The sequence below is a fragment of the Porites lutea genome, chromosome 14 (assembly GCF_958299795.1).
Source record: "Porites lutea chromosome 14, jaPorLute2.1, whole genome shotgun sequence".
Lineage (NCBI taxonomy): Eukaryota > Metazoa > Cnidaria > Anthozoa > Scleractinia > Poritidae > Porites > Porites lutea.
In genome coordinates this window covers 9,973,267-9,993,840 of record NC_133214.1, presented here as the reverse complement: position 1 = coordinate 9,993,840, position 20,574 = coordinate 9,973,267, and the positions used below count along the sequence as shown (strand labels likewise).

Below are 20,574 nucleotides of genomic sequence, written 5' to 3'. Positions count from 1 at the left end.
GTGCCGATAACTGACTTCCTCTTTTAGAACTCTTTTCCCTTGGGTGTAATTGACTTGGCGTCTTATCGCCGCCACTTGCATGATCTTGAGTCGCATTAGGTGTTTTCGTTTCCAACAAATCACTACGCGTGCCCGCACTGGAAACTGAAGGATTTGTATTCTGAGTTCCTTGAAAGGCACCTTCTAATCGTACAACAGGCGTTTTGGAGCTCAAATCAAACCCAGAAATATTCGCAATTCCTTCACCGTAAACTCCTCGACTTATTGGGGTGTAAACATCGTTTAACCATTCCTTGTATTTGTTTTCAAACATCTGCATTCGATAAACATCCTTGGCGTAGTCATGAGTAATACGCTCTCTATCCTCTTGCTCCCCAGACAAATGATACCACTGCGCACAAGCCCGTTTAAGCTTCTCGAATATGCTCACTAGCGAACTGTGCTTTTCAACAACTTCTTTAGAAGCAATTTGCTGCAAGAGTAGCGGATCTAATTCATTTATAATCCGCGTAATGTGTCCACGGTAGGCTATAATCGTCCGTCCCAAGCTGTCTCTTTCACCAACCGAAGACATCGTTAATGGTTATTTCAACTTGGAACTCCTTTGATCTGTCGCCAACCAGAGCGGCCAACTTTTACCAAAGTCGATCGTTAAGTACTATGTAACCGAAGTCACGCGTATTAGTGTCCAACCGCTTTATTTCATAAATCACACTCCTACGGTACTGTACAACCAAAAATACAAAGAATACGAAATTACGAAAAATGTAGAAATCAGTACAAAATAACAAATACATCAAAGAAAACGGAAAAGCGTACAAATGGCGTATGACTAAAATTTACCTTAACGGTTTCTTGACTTAACGTTAAAAGGAATGAGCTGTTCTTGACCGATAAAAATTGTAAAAAACACTGACCGACAAGACTAAGTTTATACCAAAAAACTTGACAGATTACGTAACATTACGCAACGACGGTGACACCAAAAAGAAAGTAAACAAATATAACAAAAGAAAACTATAGACAATTACAACTAATTGCAAGTAGACGCGAACAAAAAAAACAAAGAAAACCCTAAGTTCTAGAAGTTTCGCTTTAACACTACCATTGATTCAATTCTGAATAAACATTCCGCTCGCAGACTTCGTGCGCGTGAACACTTAGGGCCTGTTTACATGGAGGTGTGGACTCCAGGTAGGGGAGGTAACCCGCAGGTGGAGTAACCTTCCCGGCTGTCCATATAATCCCTCGTTTTAATTTGATCACGTTTACGGGTGGGTGACCCGTCAAATGTTACCTCACCTACCTGGGATCCCTGACCTCCATCTAAACAGGCCCTAACTTGTGCGCATACATATCGTCCTCGTTCGCGCTCATCTTTTATCTCGCGGCCCAACTTTCTTGTATGCCTGTTGTCATCTCTCGAATAAATCGTTGACCACGCGCCCCTTAATTCTGTGTGTGCGTGCGGTTTTTTTTCGTGCCATTAGGTTCCTTTAGAAAAGAAGATATTAAGCCCGAAATCAGTTCAACCAATTGATTACTGAAAATCACAATAATAAGAAACATTCTATTGTGTATTGCAACCCGTTGGAATGTATGATTTGTGCAGTCGCATTTTCTATAAATACGCAGGTTACCGTCTATTGCCCATTGTATTGCATTGTTGATGAGAGAGTTAATGAGATTGCTTTCTTATTCTTCCCTGAAGTCTTAGATTCCCTTCATGGAGCGCTATAACAAGATTAAATCTATAGGTTCAGGTACTTTTGGCCAAGCTTGGTTGGTAGAATCGGTCACTAGCCAGAGAAGGTATGCATTAAAGGAACTTGGTGTCACCGCTATGTCAGAACAAGACCGCCATCTTGCGTTGAACGAGGCCAAGATTTTATCGAAGCTAAAACACAAAAATATTGTGCGCTACAAAGAGGCGTTTGTAGACCAAGGAAAGCTATGTATTGCTATGGAATTTGCAGAAAATGGTAAGTGTAAGACAGGTTTTTGTTTGAATTCGGTAAAAAGAACATATTTATAGTAGAATACAATCAGTTGGGATGTAGACTTTTATACGAAATTAAGTAAATACCCGTTATCGTGGAAAGAGATCAAGTGATGAATTATAAGAATGACTAAAAATATACTCAGCTAATGCGAACTACCGCTATTCTGATCCATAAAATTTCCTCATATCCAGCATAACAATGTATGCAGTTTTTGGTAGAATTCCTGAATGTGGTGTTAACCCGGAAAATGCATACATGATAAGTGGAAGTGTTGTGCTAAAATCTTGCCCTGGTTTTGTATATTTTAATTTCTCTACAACAGGAGATCTATACATAAGAATCAGGGAGAGAAATGGACTATACTTCTCAGAAATGGTGAGTTAGAGAATGTAGCAAGAAATTTTACCGACTTCGGAGCTTATACGAGAAAATTTCAATAGTCGCACCATTATGTGAATGAATAAATGAATATATGAATGTATTGTTCTTATTTCTCACTGTTTCTTTTTTTTTTGCTTTTAATGATTGTAGCAAATTTTAGGATGGTTTACACAACTTTGCCTTGCCCTGAAGTACCTTCATGGACAAAATATTCTTCACAGAGGTTAGTGCTAATTTCGTTAGTTAAAGTTTCGTTTTCATTATGTTTGCCATTTCAATCACTTTTAAGACCAACATTTTCTCAAATATTAAAACTTAAAAATAATGATTTCAATTTTAGACCTGAAAACTCAGAACATTTTTCTCGGTAAAGACGACATCATTAAGCTCGGAGATTTTGGCATTGCCCGGATGTTGAATAATACTTTAGATCATGCGCAGACGACTGTGGGAACGCCATATTACCTGTCACCAGAGATTTGTCAACGAAAGCCGTATCCTTCCGTGAAATAATTTAAACTACCATATTTCAACCATTCTTCGCGGGACTAGGCCGAGTTTATCATCACTGTACTTGTTACTCTCTAGTATTAGGACCATATACACAGTAATGAGTTGAGTACAAAGTCCGCCTAAAGCTTGGGTTCAGAGCAAACTGAAATCCCCTCTCGGCTTCGCGCTCGCGAAAATAGGGAGTTTAAGATCCATCGACGTGGGCATGTGATAAAATATGGACTGGACTGGATTAATGAAACATGGATTAATAAAACATGGAGTGATAAAACATAGATTAATAAAACGTGGAGAAAATTGTATTTATTACCTTTTTACATTTACAAAGGAGGTATTATTTCATGAGTCCTTAACAGCTTTGTCAGCTACAATCACAAGAGTGACATGTGGTCACTGGGATGCGTGTTGTATGAAATGGCTACACTAAAACACGCTTTTAATGCCAACAACTTCTCCGCCCTTGTTATAAAGATCTTACAAGAGCAGTACCCCCCAGTACCTAGGTAAGTTCAAGAAATATTATAGTGTGTATTTAATATTCGATAGCCTGTAGAATCATGAAACTGCTGGATAAATATTCTCAAAGTACTATTTATTTTGAAATGGAGATCTTGAGAAAGCGACTTTCAAGTGTCGATGTCAATAAACAGATTGAGGGAGCAAACGTAGCAGTACTGATTTACTGTTGACTCAAGCCAATGGCACTTTTCAGCGATCGATTTAACTTTTGGGATTTTATTTTCAGTTTTTATGGACCACTTGTGGAGGACTTAGTTTGGGTCCTACTGCAAAAGAACCCAGATGATAGGCCCTCAGCGAAGCAGCTCCTTTATGTACCTTCGATGCAACCTTATGTGAAGAGGTTCCTCATGAGTGAACGAGAGAGGACCGAAAGTCTCGCTTCGGACATAGCTGATGTCTCCTCTACATCATCAAGGCATGACTGCTCTCAAATGTCGGGTGCTGCAAAAGAAGAGAACATAAAGAACGCCAGTAGAATGGTCGTCCCTGTTGCTGACAAATCAAGCCCTTCAAAAGATGCTGGAGGAAGCGTTTCTAAACATGTAAATGCTCCGCAACGAAGAACGTTGCTTGACTATGCAACACGACCTCAGACCAACGTAACCGTAATGTACGAGAAAACAGCTGTGAAGGAAAATCCACAGGAAATCCAAGGAAATTTTCAGGCATATAACAGTACACCAAAAGAGCGGGAAAATTTAACCACTCCCAGGGATATTCCACAAAAGAGGGAGGCTAGCTGCTCGTCTCAGCATGATCACACATCAAAACCGCGGGAAAACTGTCCCCGTTCATCTGATAACATTGTTAAAGCAGGAGAGAATTTGCGCGCCAGAAGTTCTCAGGGCACAAGGAAGCAAAGCCTTATTGCACTGGCACACGCACAGAGACGCAGGTATTCAGAACAGACTTCGACTTGCTCAGAGCCTGGAGCCAGAGTTCAGAAATCCCGGATTCATTCTCAAGGTTGTCGTGAATTTGTAGATGCTGAGGATGAAGTTTTTACAAAGAATCAGGCAACAGTTATTCATGTTAGAACTACAAGAAACAGAAATGTAGGGACAATACGGACACAAGCGATTGATAAACACCATTCTTCATCTTGTAAAAGTAATGTTACTACCAATCCCGAGCAAAAAAAGCGAAAGCCAGTGTTTTCAGTGAGTCAACCAAAACGCTCTGAGGATGTACACAAAAGTAAGCGTCATCATTCAGCTGTGAGTGACAGGAGCCTCCATCCAGTTGAACAGAAACATCAAGGGTATCAATATCGACTTGATCATAGTGTTCAAGATAAGGAGAACGTGAGTCAGGTTAGCTGGTTTCGACTAGTTAGCTGCAACAGGCCATTTGTATGGTTTGATAAGGTTATTTTACTACTACTCGGCTACTACTACTACTACTACTACTACTACTACTACTACTACTACTACTACTACTACTACTACTACTACTACTACTACTACTACTACTACTACTACTACTACTACTACTACTGCTGCTGCTGCTGCTGCTGCTGCTGCTGCTGCTGCTGCTGCTGCTGCTACTACTACTACCTTTTAATATGCACCCAAAGCAGCCTCGTCTTTTTAAAAACACTTTTTTATGAAGAAATCTAAATGTAGAGTAACCTCCCATGCAGGCGTCTTTCGGCTGATTTCGTCCCTCCATGTAAACGGCGTTTGTGGGGAGAGACGAAATACGAGCTCCCCTAAAAACGCCTGCGTGGGAGGCTAAATGTAGTAAATAGAGTGCTTTCAAATATTTTATACCATAAGCCATGATGATGATGTTGTTGATGATGATGGTGATGATGATGATGATGATGATGATGTTTAGTGTAATTACTATTATAAACAAGACGTGCTTTGGGATGTGGCAGTGAATCTGGTTTTCAGTTAGTTCTTATTGAGGATCGTATTTTAGAGAGTGAAGGGATAGTTACGATTAAAACGTGTAGAAACGTTTTGTTTAGTTGAAAACATAAGAAAGGGAGGTTTGATTGTTACTACGATTAGGCCTTTATTTTCTTCAGGGATAGTAGAGGTAGCCGCAACTACGCCGGGGCCCGTGAAAATCACCTCCTTTCTCTGTTCTGGCTTCGTCTTCCTTTCCTCGCGTGCGCCGATCTATCATGCGCTCTCGCATTCTTCTCGGTTCACTCTCTCTCCGAGGAAATTATGGACTACCTGTCAAAAACTCTCTCAAAATTTAGTTTATTTATCAGTATTCTTTTGTCTGTGTTCTTTTTATAATTCCAGGAAAACTCTTCGAGTTCGCATGTTCAAGAGAAACGCCCTATCTCTTCTAAGGTATTTAAAGAGATTCAAGCCTCTTATTTGAAACAGCAAATGGCGAAACCTTCCTCGGAAGAAATTGAAGACAAGGTCGAATATCGGAAAAGAACGTATACAATATCAAATTACCCGCGACCATCTGAATTCGAAATCCCGGAAGTAGTTGGAAAGGAGCACATTAGAAGTGACAAGAAAGAAAGTGAAATTTGTAAAGACGCAAATTTGAGCGTCGGTCAAAGCGCAAAAGGACGGAAGTATGAGATAATTGCCAAAGAGAACTTAAAAAAACAGACGCTGGGAGCAGCGAATCAAAGCAGGACCCATGGTCAAACACCATGTTGTAAATTCATCTTTTGTGGAAAGACTTTACACCTTGACAATGTTACCGACCATGATTCCGTCTACTCACACATGGAGGCACTGCGCATGCACTTGGAGGAAAAATTAGGCACCAGACTTCTGACCGCGGTTTATCGTTACGTCACAAATGTGCCGCTTGAGGAACATGAAAGGGTGAAGCAAACGGTTTTGTGTATGCTTGGGGAAGAATACATGACGTATTTCCCGGTTTTACTTCAGCTTGTGGCTTGCGAGGCATTATACTTCCATTGACTAGAATTATTATTAAATAGAGATAGCCCATTTAAGATAACTGCAAAGTGACTAGAAAGCAATTATTAAAGATAGAAATTTAGTCCATTCTTGTATATGAAATTACTATACGCATAACTTGATGGTATATACATTCTCTACCATAAATTTTGCATTTTTATCTTAAATTCAACGTTTATTAAACCTTAAATCTTGTAATTCATTTATCTTAGTTGTCTTTTGAGATCAATAAAGATATAAGTATTAAAATCAAACTTAAAACGGACTGATGGAAGACGTTAAAACCAAATCGGAATCGTTCCTACCTAACCTGCGGGTTTTCCTCGAAGACTCTGTGATCTTATTCTTTGTTTATTGTTGTCATAGTGATATCGATTTTATTGAAAACTGCATTTTGGCAAACTTCAATTCATAGTCAATCACTGGCAAAAATATCAAAGCGATCGAACAAGGATAAAAAGATTTTTTAAGGGGATTGAAAAATCTTGGTGTGGTCTCCGGAAAACCGTATGGAAACATCTTTAATTAATAGCCCATTTATTTTCGACTAGTACGTAACAATTATTCCTCGAGTCCGAATGGGCTCTGAGTCAATAGCTATTGACTCAGAGGCCATGAGGGTAAGGGGAATAATTGTTTTAGTAAAATCCAACTAGTTGGTAAAAAATATCGAGTATAAAAAAAAAAATTTAGCTAGTGAAAGCTAGACTTTAATCCTTTTTGCAGCCAAAAAGCCCGCGCTAGTAGTAGCTCAACCAATCAGAACGCAGCATTGATAATAGACCCCTAGTTGGATCACAGGTAGCCCAAGCCCAATAAAGGGTAAGCCTTTATGTAGAGAGAAAACCGTTTACATAAAAACCCTTAAAACGGCCATAAATCGGCCCGTGGACCACACAGGAGAGACGTAACACACATTTTAAGTAAGGTAAGCTGTTTTTTATTGAAATTCTTTCATTTTCGTAGGTTACAGAAACGATAGGTTTTTTTCCCATACAAATCCTTTTGAATGTTACGCAACAATGCCGATGCTCGCCGATGCTCATATTTCGTGCTTGGGCTACCTGTGGTTGGATTTTACTAATAATCTATACTTAGTACAAGCTAAAACGTATTCTGTTTTATTAGTTAAGAACAAATTGAAATAGTTACTTTTTGACCTATTGATTTTCAAGTGTTCTTCAATATTGAGAACCCCCAGCAGAGTTTTAGGACATCACGCGCTTGTTACCTATGTCACGTGTCCCTGCGTGACATTCAAGATGGCGGCGTTGTCGTGTGATATTTCAGTTGTGAAAGAAGGTTGTTCAGAGCTTGGAGAGGGGCCGCATTGGGACGAAAAGACTCAAAGAATTATATGGGTGGATATCTTAGGACACAGTGTTCATTTGCTTGATCCAGTGACAGGAAAGGTGCGGTTTAATTTACTTGTCCGTCATGGCAGCTGGAGTAACCATATTTTTAAGCCTACTGGATATTATGAAGTCCCTTAGGCCTTTAATTATTTGTTTCTATTGAAATCGAAAAGTTTTTTTTTTTCACATGGTGGATTTAGTTCTTGACTCGATTATCGAGGTTAGATCCTTTTTTTTCAGGTAAAATTTTGTCAATTATAAAATAAATATATAATTATGGCTCATCAGTCAATTCCAAGCTTGCCCATCCCCCCCCCTCCCCCCTTGGGAATTTGTCGGGCTTTTTTCATTTTGTTTTGGAAAAGCTGCAAATGTCCCACAGTGGAGCTGGGTGTTCATACAAAAACCCCACGGTGGGGCTTAAAAATAAGGTCCAAATGCCCTACCCAGGGTCAACACCAAAATTGCGTTTCCAGTAGATAAGCTGCAAATACCATATATATGGGAAATCTGTAATAATCCTATCAAACTCGCACAAGAAGCACTTTACACAAATCACTCTCAGCTGCTAGTTAAAATTACTGCAAAAAAGATCATTGATCTGATTAATCTTAATAACAGAAGCATAAATTAGAATTTTGATAATTCATGTACCTTTCTTAATTTGGAAGATGGTTAATATAGTGAATGATTAAAAAACAACCGATGGGCTTTACATGAGTATTTTCTCATCATAATGAAACTGTTGAATTGTTGCATTGATGGTACAATACACAAAGTTTATATTACCTCTCCAATATCTTGCAAAGTTTTCCTAGGGCCACACCGGAGACATGGGTTATGGGAACTTTTGGAATTTACTGATACATAATTCTATACGAAACCCCTCCCCATTACCGCTATGAAACAAATGTTAAAAATTAGTTTTATTTTTTTTCTAGGATGATCAATATAAGTTTGATGGACCAGTTGGAGCAGGTGGGTTGTTATGATTGAGGCAAAACAAAATGATTTATTATGCTTAGCCTGGCAGGCATTTGAAGGAGAAAGAAAGGAGGGTATGACACATGTGAACATGAAAGATAGGGAAATAAAAAGGAACACCAGCAAGGATGCCATTATATTTGTCATTCCACACCTCATTAATCCACAAAAATCAAATAAAAACATTCGGGTGTTTTGTCGTAAAATCATAGCCCATAGACTGCCTCTCATTTTTTCTTGTGCCTTAAAATAAAGCTGCAATGAAATAAGCAATAAAAACATGAATTGGGACAGCCTTGCTACTAGTCTTGCTAACTTGGTCAAAAAGCTTTTTGTTTATGTAAACTGACTAAATCCTCTGTTTGAAACCACCTTACATCATCTTCTGGTGTGGAGTACCCTGTAAGTCCCAAGCTATTAACAGTGATTAACATCAATATTCTGAGAATTATGAGAATTACTAAAATGATCACTGAGAGGAAAATGTTGTGATTTGTGTGTTTTTCTACAGTGAAACCCCGCCTTACGGCCACCTCGGTAATACGTCACCTTCCTGTTATTATGGCCGCTTTTTTTTGGCTGCCCAGCAAAACAGCCATCCATTTTCATGTAAAAAGCCTTGGTTAATACGGCCACCTGTTAATACGGCCAAATGTGTTTGTCCCATTGGTGACCGTATTAATTGGGTTTCACTGTAGTGTTTTCCCTCAACTCTTTCTTTACAGAACTGTATGGAGATCAGTGTGGACAATTTTGTAAAGGATATTGGGGCTTTAAGGGTTAACTTTGTATCTTTCTTCCTCACACATAAATTAATTTTATATTGTCAATGAATCTATAATGTCTAGAAGGTCCAGAAGCATGTCAAATCATTTTCAGAAGTTCCCGGCAAAGGTAGAAAATTATGGTAGTGAAATGCTGGTTAATGGTTTATCTAATTAATGTATGTACATGTATTTTCTAAACTCTATTTTTCATAGCTGTACCAAGGCAAAAAGGTGGTTCTCTCGTTGTGGCAGCTAAGAGAGACTTTCTGTTCCTAGATCTTGAGGTACATGTAGTACTGTTGACCAGTAATTAACCTTTCCTGTCATACTAAGCTAGATAAGTGAAGTGCTTTCTTTGCACCGGCCTTTGCAAAAAGAAGGGGGGTTAAACATCTTATACTGTGCTGAAAAAAGTGGATGTATTGTATACTTTATATAAATATGTGAGTCCAGCCTCCTTATTACAGACACATACCAAACTTCATATTATACATAATCTAATATGATCCCTGTACAGTCAATTCTCTCCAACATGGACAGGTTCAGGACTGGCCTCAACTATCTGTCTTAGAGAGGTGTCTTGTTTATAGAGAGTTGAGGTATCATGACACCAGTAATATTATAAGAAAATTTAATTATTAAGCTAACAATGAATGTGATAGGAAAGTAGAATCATTTTCCCTTTATACAATCAAACGTTCATTATATTCACGGCTTAGTGGTCTAAAAGTGTAACTGGAACAAGACTACAAAATGATAAAAATGACTGTACCATACGTCCCTTCTTGAGTTAGAGCTCTAACTCACTGCAAAACCAACTGTAACACGGTACTGTAAGTGCTTAATTTGCTTCCTCTTACAGCAATCTTCTGTTATGTACTAGAGAACCTACTTTCTACATATTTTTGAGGTATTTGTGTCTGTTGACAGTTTTGTGACCACCCTGCAGGTCACTTCAACTTATATGTTTTAGGCTGCTGGCTGCATATGGCTTGAGATAAATGCTACCTAAATCAAAGTTACAGTAGCTATGAATCATCTTACTATACTGTAAATCCCCTCTACCGCGATTTTGGAGCCATTGAAGCATTTAACAGTACAGAATAATACCTCTGTGCTTTAGGGCTAGCTATTAGATGGCCTTCACTGTCCAGGATGTAGCTGAGCCAAGCAGTTTGAATGTCATGACTGCATTTTGATATGGAAGTGTTTCAACTGCAGCAATTTGGCTTTAAATTACAGCAGCTGATGACCATGCAATAAACTAAAGGAAACTCTGAGCAATAAAATAATAAATAATTAATTCAAATGATATTTAACTAAAAGTGAATCCCTTTTTCCTTATTAATTAACAGACTGGGCACAAAGAAGTTGTAACTTCAATTGATAGTAAGTTACATTGTATTTGGTGTCTGTTTCACTTATCATCAATAATTGCTACATCATGTTATGAAACCTATCGCTATTTACTCTTCTCTGTTGGGTCATCAAAGATTTCAGGTACTTGTATTTTCTAAGCTGAATGTTTCGTGCTGTATACTTTTTTAAAGCGACACTCACGTCATACGAAATTCACTTATCATGACTTATGAGTATTAAAGCCACTGATTTTGTTCTGAATTCAAATATTAACATGTAATTAAAATTATTGATTGACATATAGTGTTTTATTGCAGATGACAAACCAGACAATCGCTTCAATGATGGAAAATGTGACTTGGTTAGTGCTGCATCATTTTATGACTATACATTAAGACAACTGGGTCAAAAAGTATTAAGTGGAAAGCATTTTGTTACAGTGTTATCTGTATCACTTAAGTATTTCTTTTTCTTACAGTCTGTAGTTATACATAACAAATATAGATGTGGCACGTCATGATTAATTATTACTGTATGTAATACTTTAAGCGCATTACTAGTGTGAACAGTCTGATCCTGTTATGGTCATCTTTTCTTACAACTTTTTTTTGTAATTTGTTTTACAGACTGGTAGATTTTGGGCTGGTAGGTACAAAGCAAAACTATTTATATTATCTCCACAACTTGATCAAGATGGAAAAACCCATCACCTAGCTGACAAGTGACAGAGAGGCTGAGTCAGTCAGTTTACATACATAGTTGAAGCTCACTTATCAGACACTCTGGGTAGCTATACCTATAAGCTCCTATAGCCACCTTGACGTGAAGTCCCGTTTGAACTTCTTGCTAAAAATAAAACTGAGAAATCTGAACTTCCAGCAAGTGAATTAAACCAGGGGCACCCAACGTCAATTTCCGGAAAATATCTGTTGGGAAGACGATTTGAGATCTAGAATTTTCGGAACATCTAAAAAAATGGTATAATTGCCCATTTTAAACGGATCTTTACCCTAAAAAGGTCACCTAGAATTTACGGGAGCCTTTTTTATGGCTGAAATTTTCGAAAAGGTAAGTTTTGATCGCTATAATTTTCGGATCACTAAACTTTCAGCTAGGAAATCCGAACAGATGAAAAATTTTTCGGGGATAAAAATATGCCTATATCGACCGTTTAAATACTAAAATACGTTTAACAATGCTATGTTTTCAAGCGGTTTTGAACTATATTCTCGTTGGGTGCCCCTGATATTTACCATACTGGATCAGTCCATGCTCATGAAGTGTCACAGTCGTGATTGATAAATAAAATTTATCAGAGGTGCGTGAGAGCCTTAAAAGACGGGGCTAGACTGTTCACAGTCCCCTATTTTCTCGTAAGATCGTCGGGATCGAAGACTTTTTGTCACGGTCGACCATCTTGGAGGAGTGATAAATCTCTTAAGTGGGTGGGGGACGGTTTGAGAACCCTCCACCGTTATAAACCCCTACGCCCGGCCCCTTGGTACATATGAAACCTAGATGGCTGCCCGTACCGGTAAGCGCTCGATCCTGACGGTCTTACGAAAAAAATATGGGACTGTGAATCAGTGCTCGACCTTAACTTTTTAAATCGCTGGTCCTTGGACTAGTTGAACTGAAAATTTACTAGTCCTGAGTAAATCTGTGGTAGTCCTTCCTGATTGCAGCATGACAATTTTGCAATATCTTTTTACAATTAAATTTCATAGATGTCATCATGAAACTTAACCCAAGGAAAAGTGTTTTTCCATTCAGGGTGGAAATGCCTGACTTTAATGGTTCGATCCTCTTGATCATATGAAGATTTCTTGGTCGTTTTATTGCTGTTGCTCTCTTTTGTCTCCAATGTCTTTTCTGTGGCACCACTACCTTCTTTCTGGCGTTTGTTTGGATAATCGCTGCTGTTAGAACTAGAAAAATACGTCTCTAATCTCTTCATGATAATAACATGGGCAGTCGAGCAAAGATGGTGGGCTGGGAGTTCCTTAGTTCCCAGTCCCAACCTCAGCCTTGTTTAGTCTTCTCGCCTCAGTCCTCGCATTGGACTATCATTTTTCGCGATCGGAACATTGCGAGGAAAGCATCAAAACAGCGTTTACAAGACATATTTTGTTTTCACCTTGTATTATTTTTTAAACATAACAAACTACAAAGTAGTTATTGGTCCTGTGACTAGTGGTTCTAAGTTTCTACTGGTCCAGAAGCATTTTGCACTAGTCCAGGACTAGTGGACTACCGCTAAGGTCGAGCACTGTGTGAACAGGGTTTATTAGAGAGAGGTGCTTAATAGACGATCTTAGGGTGGGATCGAGTTACAAATTAAATCGTTCCCCAGTTACTAACTATACATCTGTACATGTAGATCTTCTATTGTTGTTGTTTTTTTTTTTGCGTTCTAAGGAACCATGGGTCCTGAGCCAATTCCCACGAAAGTTGTACCAAATCAGGGATCATTAGTGAGTATACCCTTTAATTAAGTTAGAACATTATTTAAGATTTGTACTGGATGTCCGATTACAAAGGAATTGATAAGAAAAGATTCATTTTTGGGGGGATGGGCTTACCTGATCTGTCGGGCAACTTAGCTTTGATTAACAAACTGTATACTTAAGAAAATGACGAACCATTATTGATGATCTATGAGTGCACGACGAGAAAGAAGGAATTTTTTTTCGTTAGGAGACGTTTCACCATCCGCCATTACAATACAGCCGGCAGCTTCAACAAATCTTTTCGTTTGGCCATTTTTGTAAAAAATCGCGTTTTCTTGTTTTTAATATATATTTTTCATGCAGTCATACGATTTTCATCGAGTTATGGATGCACGCGGGAGGTTTCTAAGCACGAAAGAAGCGTAAGAGTTGAGTAACTATAAGCCTCTTGAGTGCTTAGCAAACCTTCCAAGTGCATCCATAACTCGATGGTTGCACAGCTGCAATATTTACCATTTTTATTATAAGAGAATGATCTGCCCACGCTATTGTGTGTGCAAATTCGCAAACTATGAGGTAAAAAGAAAATATATTCTGCGTAGAAAGTGACGCGTATGGCTTTGAGCACAATCATCCAAAGCCAAATAGTAAATTGGTAATTGTCCAATCAAAGCGCGCGCTCTACTTTTGTTCTATCACAATTCTTATTAAGACTTCGTACATCAAAACTTCATTAGTTCCTTCTTTTTCCTTCTCTTTTCTAACGTTTGTGTGACTGTTTGTTAGTTACCGTATACGTCTTTTTTCTAAACGTTTCTCCTTCTACTTGTCCCTAACAGATTATCCTTTAGTTCGTTCTCTTTTTAGGTTGCTAGTGCATGTTTACATCAGGGTATCCGATCATTTTCCCCATCAAACAGGCACCTTCTGAACAGTAACATGCCAATGAGGCATGGTGTTGCAGTGGTAGCTGGAATCTGCAGTGTATAAATTTTTGTGTAGACTACTGGCATACATGTATTTACTCATAGAATACGGTGCTATTCCTACTTTTCTTCTTTCATTGCAGTATTCATTAAATTGCGACCTTACAGTGCAACACTTGGTTGACAAGGTAATTCTGTTGGCATGATAGGTGGCGTAAAATCTGACCACATATTAGGGAGCTTAGGGAGCTTTTTGAGGCCCCCTCACGTCAACAAGGAGAGAAGCCTTATCCCTTTAAAAATGACATGAAGCTACTAATTAAATTTGTATTGCTAAGTGTCTTAACTCTTAAAGAGGCGATTTACCCTATAAATAAGGGCAAAAGCATTGCCTAACAATGCAAGAAGTCCACTTCTGTCGCTCAAATACGTCTTTGCCGCTATTCTCACCAGACAATCTCTTTCTATTTTTTCTGTCTAAGGTCTCAATATCCAATGGTATTGCTTGGAATGGAGAAAAGAAGGCTTTTTATCATGTTGACACATTTGAAAGGTACGTACCTCCATTGCTACGACAATGTCATACTAATCCATTGGCGAGGATAATTACAGTATAGCTGTTAAAAAACGAAGTAGTTGCATCGGAAATTTATGACTAAAGAACAAAGAACTTCTAATAATTATAGGCAGAATTTTCTTATTGGTTTAATCCCTAGACTCACTGTCATATTGTTTCATTAGATAAAAAGCTTTTTACCACGCTGTGTGGCTACTTCCAAGTGTATGATTAGTTACAGGCTGCAGTGATTTAGTAACTATGATGACTCCTGGGAATCATCCTGTGAAAAATATGAGTCCCAGATCGATCATCTTTGCGTCCAATGTGACGCATGTCATTGGGGAATTTTTAGGGCTCCAAAATTTTCCCCCGGTTACAGAAACTAGTGTCACCAGTGTTTCCTGGATGACTAGGCCCCTGATTTTATTTTTATCGGCTGCATGAAAATCAGAAATATAGCTGTTCTTGAACGTCGACTTGCAGGAAAATAGACGCATTTGATTATGACGAAACAAGTGGTGCGTTACTAAATAGGAGAACTATTGTGAAGGTTGATCCGTCTCTTGGAGTAAGTTGATTCATTAGTTCTAAAATAACTGTTTTTTGATGATGACATTAGCTTCAAGTCACTTATTTCAAGCTGACTTGTTTTGTGCGCCTCTCTCTGAAGGTTTTTCTGTCAGAGCTTTAGCCTCAATCAGCTGCATGATACAGTGGCATTGTTGCATGTCATATCTTCACTCTGAGAGAGTCGTCGTTCTTCATTCGTCAAGTGGCCTGGGCCCGGTTGCATAAAACGTCCGTAACAACTACGGGTACACGTACGTGCACTCGTAACTTAAGTCAGTTGCATGAAATCACGTAAGTGGTCCACTTAGGGAATTCACTTAAGTGGTTGCACTTACGATTTTCGTAAGTGTTCACTTAAGTGTCGTTTATGCAACAGAAATTGCGGGTGTTGCATAAAACTTTTTTTACGGGAAAAATAGCACGTAAATTTACGGGACCTATATAGGTCCCGTATCGTTACTTTTTTTACTAAATTTAACGAGATCTTTTACTGAGAAGTGAAAAAAAGTATTTTTCTTCACGTAATTCGTTCTAATGCGCTTTGTTAACCTCTGATGTACACTTTTGTGAAAAAAGAAGAAGAACTATCATTTTCAGTAGATATTGAAGAAAAATAACGTTTGCATGCAAATTTCATTTTTTGAGAAGCTTAAAAGTGTTGGAAACGAATTTTACTTTCTTTACACTCACCGATGGTTAGCTTAAAAAAAAAGAGTGAATCGTTAATAAAGTACTATATCAAGGTTACGTGTGCCCTTAAGTGAGCCCGTAAGTTACCACGTAAAACAGAAACTTACGAGAGTGCTAAGTGTGTTCCATGCAACACCCGTAAGTGTACCCATAGCGGATTCGTAAGTGACCTACTTAAGTGAGCACTTAAGTGCAGGTTTTATGCAACCGGGCCCTGGACAGATTGTGGACCTTAATTAGCGTGTACATGTGCTCATAAAAACGTTTAATAATGCTTTGAAAAGCATGTATTTTAACTCCGATGGTTATTAGCAGTGTAACGCTAACTATGTCTTTGTTTGGTTTATCAGTATCCAGATGGAATGACCATCGATGTTGATGGCATGTTATGGGTTGCCATGTACAACGGATGGAAGGTGAGTTTGAAGTAACATATCAAACACAACACGCAGTGTGTCATCCCGGCGATATCCATATTCAACTTTAAAAAGAGCATTTCACCTTTTGTAGCCAAACACCGAAAAGTGATTTTTCAAATACCAGAAGGAATGTTTCATTTGATATCGAGACACCGAGAGAAAATATCATTCAGACTCTAGAAGGAGTGTTTCATCCGATATCTAACCACCGAGGGGCAATACTGTGTATCAAACACGACTCGCAGTTTTACATTTGATATCCAGACACCAAGAAGTCTGAGAAGTGAGTTGAAAACAGGGCGCAAGACCCGGTCTTCATGGTGTCTGGACATCGGATAAACGGCTGAGTGGAGTGTTTGATATAGCTTCTCAAACAGTTCTTAAAGAAATTGTTATCTTTAGATGGTATTTATTGCCCTGTAGATAGTGCGCTACAATCCTGATACTGGGCAATGTCTCAGCCAATTAAATCTTCCGGTCTCTAAAGTCACATCATGCTGCTGGGCCGGAGTGAATCACGATGAGCTTATTGTCACAAGCGAAAGGTTGGTGAAGATCATTTCCCTTAATTGGAACTTGCAGTGTGATTTGTGGCAAACTTTACCGATAGACCTTTTTACCGATACGGCAGCCATATTGAATTAATTCGATTTAAGGAGTATGATAGGATGCCCATCGGGCATGAGCACATTTCGTTTGTATTTTCGAGCGCTTTTCGAGACACTTTTTCTTAAAGTTTTCTTAAAATAAGATTGTAATGGGAAAAAAGATCTTAGTGCCGTGTTTGGATGTAATAATGATCGCCTTTTTCTAGTTAAGTATTAGAAATATGGTCTTTCACTATATATTTCTCGGGAAAAGGGCGATCATTATTACATCCAAACACGGCACAAGGATCTTGTTTCCCATTACAATCTTATTCTTAGAAAACATTAAGAAAACATGTCCCGAAAAGCCCTCGAAAATACAAACGAAATGTGCTTATGCCCCCTGGGCATCCTATAATACTCCTTAAATCGAATGAATTCAATATGGCCGCCGTATCGGTAAAAAGGTCTATTGGTTATCTGTGCTGTAAAAACTTAGATTTTGAAGTAAAATCGAGGGTTGCATATGTGTAGGAGCAGGAGCGATATCAGTTCCTTACAGTCTCGATATGATTACGAGTATTTGTTAGGAGACGATCATTGGCAATTAGTCTATAGTTTTTCTCTAGAGAATGAAAGTGACTGCTCATTAGAAAATCTGGGAGGAAAACTGATAGGTCACCCCACTCGTTTAAAAATAAAATAAATGAAATGAAATGAAATGACTATTTACCTCTCTGAGGAGAGCCGTCATGTTTAAATATGTGCGTGCTAATGACGCGTGAAATTATGCGAAGTAAGGATGCAAAGTGCAATACTAGGGAATAAGTAAGTCCATCCAGCCGTTTTATTCGTCAAAAAGTCGATCGAACGATAACTCACGCGAGGCATATGTCTTTGGTCTACAACCCTCCAATCGCCCCATTTCTTCAATAACATTTGATGTTTACTTTAGTTAATAAATATTGATTTGGATTGTGAATCACTTCGATTTCGGGAAAAAACACCTCTTCATCTTCCTTACTCCAAATATCATGGGAAAGGCGAACTGGATAATTGTTTCTGTACACACATATCATGCATCCTAATCTCCTCGTGTAGAATTTCCTAGCCCCTAGACAGTTATAGGCCCCCGTCCACACGAATCCCGGTAGGCTGTAATCACAGTGATCATATGGAAATCGGAATTGATATGTCAAACATGAGCAAGAGTGTTCCATAAGGGCATCAAAACACTTACCTGCTTATTTGCATTACATTTTTCACATGTGAAATGCGACGTTTGAACAGGGCCTCGTAAACCCTACCCCCTTTAAATTTTACGTTTCCTTCCCTTGCACACACCCTCTACTTCTGCATCCACTGATTTTATCAGTGGAGGGTAACCCTTATATTTTGGAGATCCCTTATCCTTTATGATGGAGGATTTAAATGAGGATTACTAATGACAAACCTGAAAAAAAATAGGTTCACTTTCTCAAGATGCCGAATTAACCGTGACGTAGCCTTTTCGTTCAAAGAGATAACTCTAAAAATTTGTTCGCTGCTTTGGTGTTTACAGAGCACGACTGAGTCCAGAAGAAAGACTACAGCAACCTCTGGCAGGCTCCATTTTTCGGATAAAAAACTTCGGAACTGGAGGATTACCAGCTGTCGCCTTCAATGGATGAAATAGAGAATTAGACTAATATAGATTTATTTTTTTATGAAATGTTGGGTCTTTGACGGTGATGTGGTAGGCGAACGGTAAGTCCCTCTGCTCTGCTTACCAATACGCGGACTGATTTCTGACAAGACGATGTTTGCATTGACGATTTAAAACGGGTTGAGGTTTACGCTGTGCATCGTTCGCTGTCTACTACGAGAATCCAATAGCCTGGGAACATGCCTTCCTGTTGAGAATAAATGACACGAAAAGAAAAACCCGAGGGGCGCGAGTCTCATCCTCGTGCCCCTCAGTAGAGGTTCTATTTACAGGCTAAAATGTTGTTATTTGGCGTTTCAATTGGTCATTTTGTGGTTGCGCGTGACGGCTTGGTTGTTGTAGTGTCGAATTGCACTTTGATACTATTTTGTAGACGCGATCGCTTCTTTCATTGGCTATAACGAGGCTGCGCACGAGACTGGGTTAAAAAAAAGAAACCAAGCAAATAAAAAAACAAACCCAAAGAAAATCGTCCTACAAAACAGAGTTGGTATACAGCAAAGTTGGTCTCTGGTGTCTTGCTTGGGATAAAAAAAAACAGAACAAAACAAAAAAAAACGAGATATTGCTCTTCTGGTCACTACGGTCTGGATGGGTTGATTCTACACGAACTTACTGGCAAAATAAAGTTTAAATTATTTATATAGAGAGCTTTAAAGAATTGGAAGATAATTTATATATTTTGTGAAATTGTGGCACAGAATAGTTACCCTTATATGTCAATTTAATCTCTTACCTACGCTCGCTGTCTTCTAAAGTCCTTAATTATTTGTCTTCCTTATCGTGAGGGGGGTATTTGGCTGCTTTGTTTACCCTAGGATCAGCGCCAGGTTTTAATTATTACCTTTATTTACTGTCGTGGTAACTCTACGTGGAAATTTTGGATGACTTTCTGCCACCGGAGCGAACTATGGTTACGTTACGTAAGAGGCGTCACAACTATATTCTTCCGCCTGTCAGAACTGAGCGTTTCAAGAGAACTTTTGTAAATAGATGTTTGTTCTCTAGTTAGTTAGTTAGTTAGTTACGTAGTTAGTTAATTAGTTATCTGTACGACTAAATTCATATCATTGTAACTAAACACGTGTGTTGTTTCGAGTGTTTAATAAGGACCTTTATTATTATTATTATTATTATTATTATTATTATTATTATCATTATTATTATTGTTATTATTAAATTACAGCTCCTTGCAGTTAATTTCCATTGCGTAAAGGATACGTATGTTCGTAAGAGTCGAGCTCGAAGCTTACCTCCTATTCTTAGCAATACTTCGTGTATTGTTAAGTAGAATTAACCAGACACGCGTGGAGCGCGGCGAAGCCTAGAGCTGCTAGAGTTTCTTGTCTGTAGTTCTCTTATCCCTATTAGCCGAGGGGCTCTTCGGAGATGGGGAAGAAGGAATTGTAAAGAAAGTTAATTTCTCTCTCTCCTCATTACCCCCTCGCCGCGATTTCTTACTTACTATTTATACCTGGTTTTTTGAAAACCGGGCTACTTAAAATGTCAGTCTCCCGCACTGATTGGTAATTTAATGGCCCTTGTTACTTGAAAAGAAAATCTCACCTCAAAAACAAATTATTGAATACATGAGCTTCCATTTGATAGATTCGTCTGTCTTGAAGGTAACAAAAGTGAAGTTTTCCTCATTAATCTGGAAAATAAGGCATTTTAAGAGGCAATGTTTAGTGTCTGTGTCACCGATTGCAAAGCCATTTCCCCAGTTCACCCCATTTTTCATTGAAGCTGGTCTCCCAAAAACAATCTAAGCCAACACTGCTCAACAAAACCAAGTCCTACAACCACCAGTTCCACTGCTTACTGACTAGGAACATTATCAACAGAGTGGGTCATTGCTTGCATGCAAACAGTACA

General features: G+C 38.6%; 2 protein-coding genes across 2 annotated transcripts; both read left to right on the top strand.

Annotated features, from left to right (window-relative positions):
- Positions 1–1,726: 1,726 nt before the first annotated feature.
- Positions 1,727–6,351, top strand: LOC140923921 (uncharacterized). Its single transcript, XM_073373937.1, has 7 exons — positions 1,727–1,982; positions 2,326–2,378; positions 2,535–2,607; positions 2,725–2,878; positions 3,263–3,400; positions 3,643–4,732; positions 5,681–6,351. The coding sequence occupies exons 1-7, from the start codon at positions 1,727–1,729 to the stop codon at positions 6,326–6,328; spliced, it is 2,412 nt and encodes an 803-aa protein (XP_073230038.1). The 3' UTR covers positions 6,329–6,351.
- Positions 6,352–7,529: 1,178 nt separating this feature from the next.
- LOC140924313 (regucalcin-like) lies at positions 7,530–19,776 on the top strand. Its single transcript, XM_073374343.1, has 13 exons — positions 7,530–7,740; positions 8,625–8,661; positions 9,648–9,718; positions 10,790–10,823; positions 11,111–11,154; positions 11,420–11,438; positions 13,212–13,267; positions 14,313–14,357; positions 14,652–14,722; positions 15,212–15,296; positions 16,339–16,404; positions 16,831–16,952; positions 18,556–19,776. The coding sequence occupies exons 1-13, from the start codon at positions 7,591–7,593 to the stop codon at positions 18,662–18,664; spliced, it is 909 nt and encodes a 302-aa protein (XP_073230444.1). The 5' UTR covers positions 7,530–7,590; the 3' UTR covers positions 18,665–19,776.
- Positions 19,777–20,574: the final 798 nt, after the last annotated feature.

Excerpts from the sequence above, each read along its gene's own strand:
- LOC140923921 (XM_073373937.1), top strand. The coding sequence starts at position 1,727 with ATGGAGCGCTATAACAAGATTAAATCTATAGGTTCAGGTACTTTTGGC. Across the intron at positions 3,401-3,642 it reads CAGTACCCCCCAGTACCTAG|TTTTTATGGACCACTTGTGG; the intron begins GTAAGTTCAAGA and ends TTTTATTTTCAG. Across the intron at positions 4,733-5,680 it reads ATAAGGAGAACGTGAGTCAG|GAAAACTCTTCGAGTTCGCA; the intron begins GTTAGCTGGTTT and ends TTATAATTCCAG.
- LOC140924313 (XM_073374343.1), top strand. The coding sequence starts at position 7,591 with ATGGCGGCGTTGTCGTGTGATATTTCAGTTGTGAAAGAAGGTTGTTCA. Across the intron at positions 13,268-14,312 it reads TACCAAATCAGGGATCATTA|TATTCATTAAATTGCGACCT; the intron begins GTGAGTATACCC and ends CTTTCATTGCAG. Across the intron at positions 16,953-18,555 it reads CTTATTGTCACAAGCGAAAG|AGCACGACTGAGTCCAGAAG; the intron begins GTTGGTGAAGAT and ends TGGTGTTTACAG.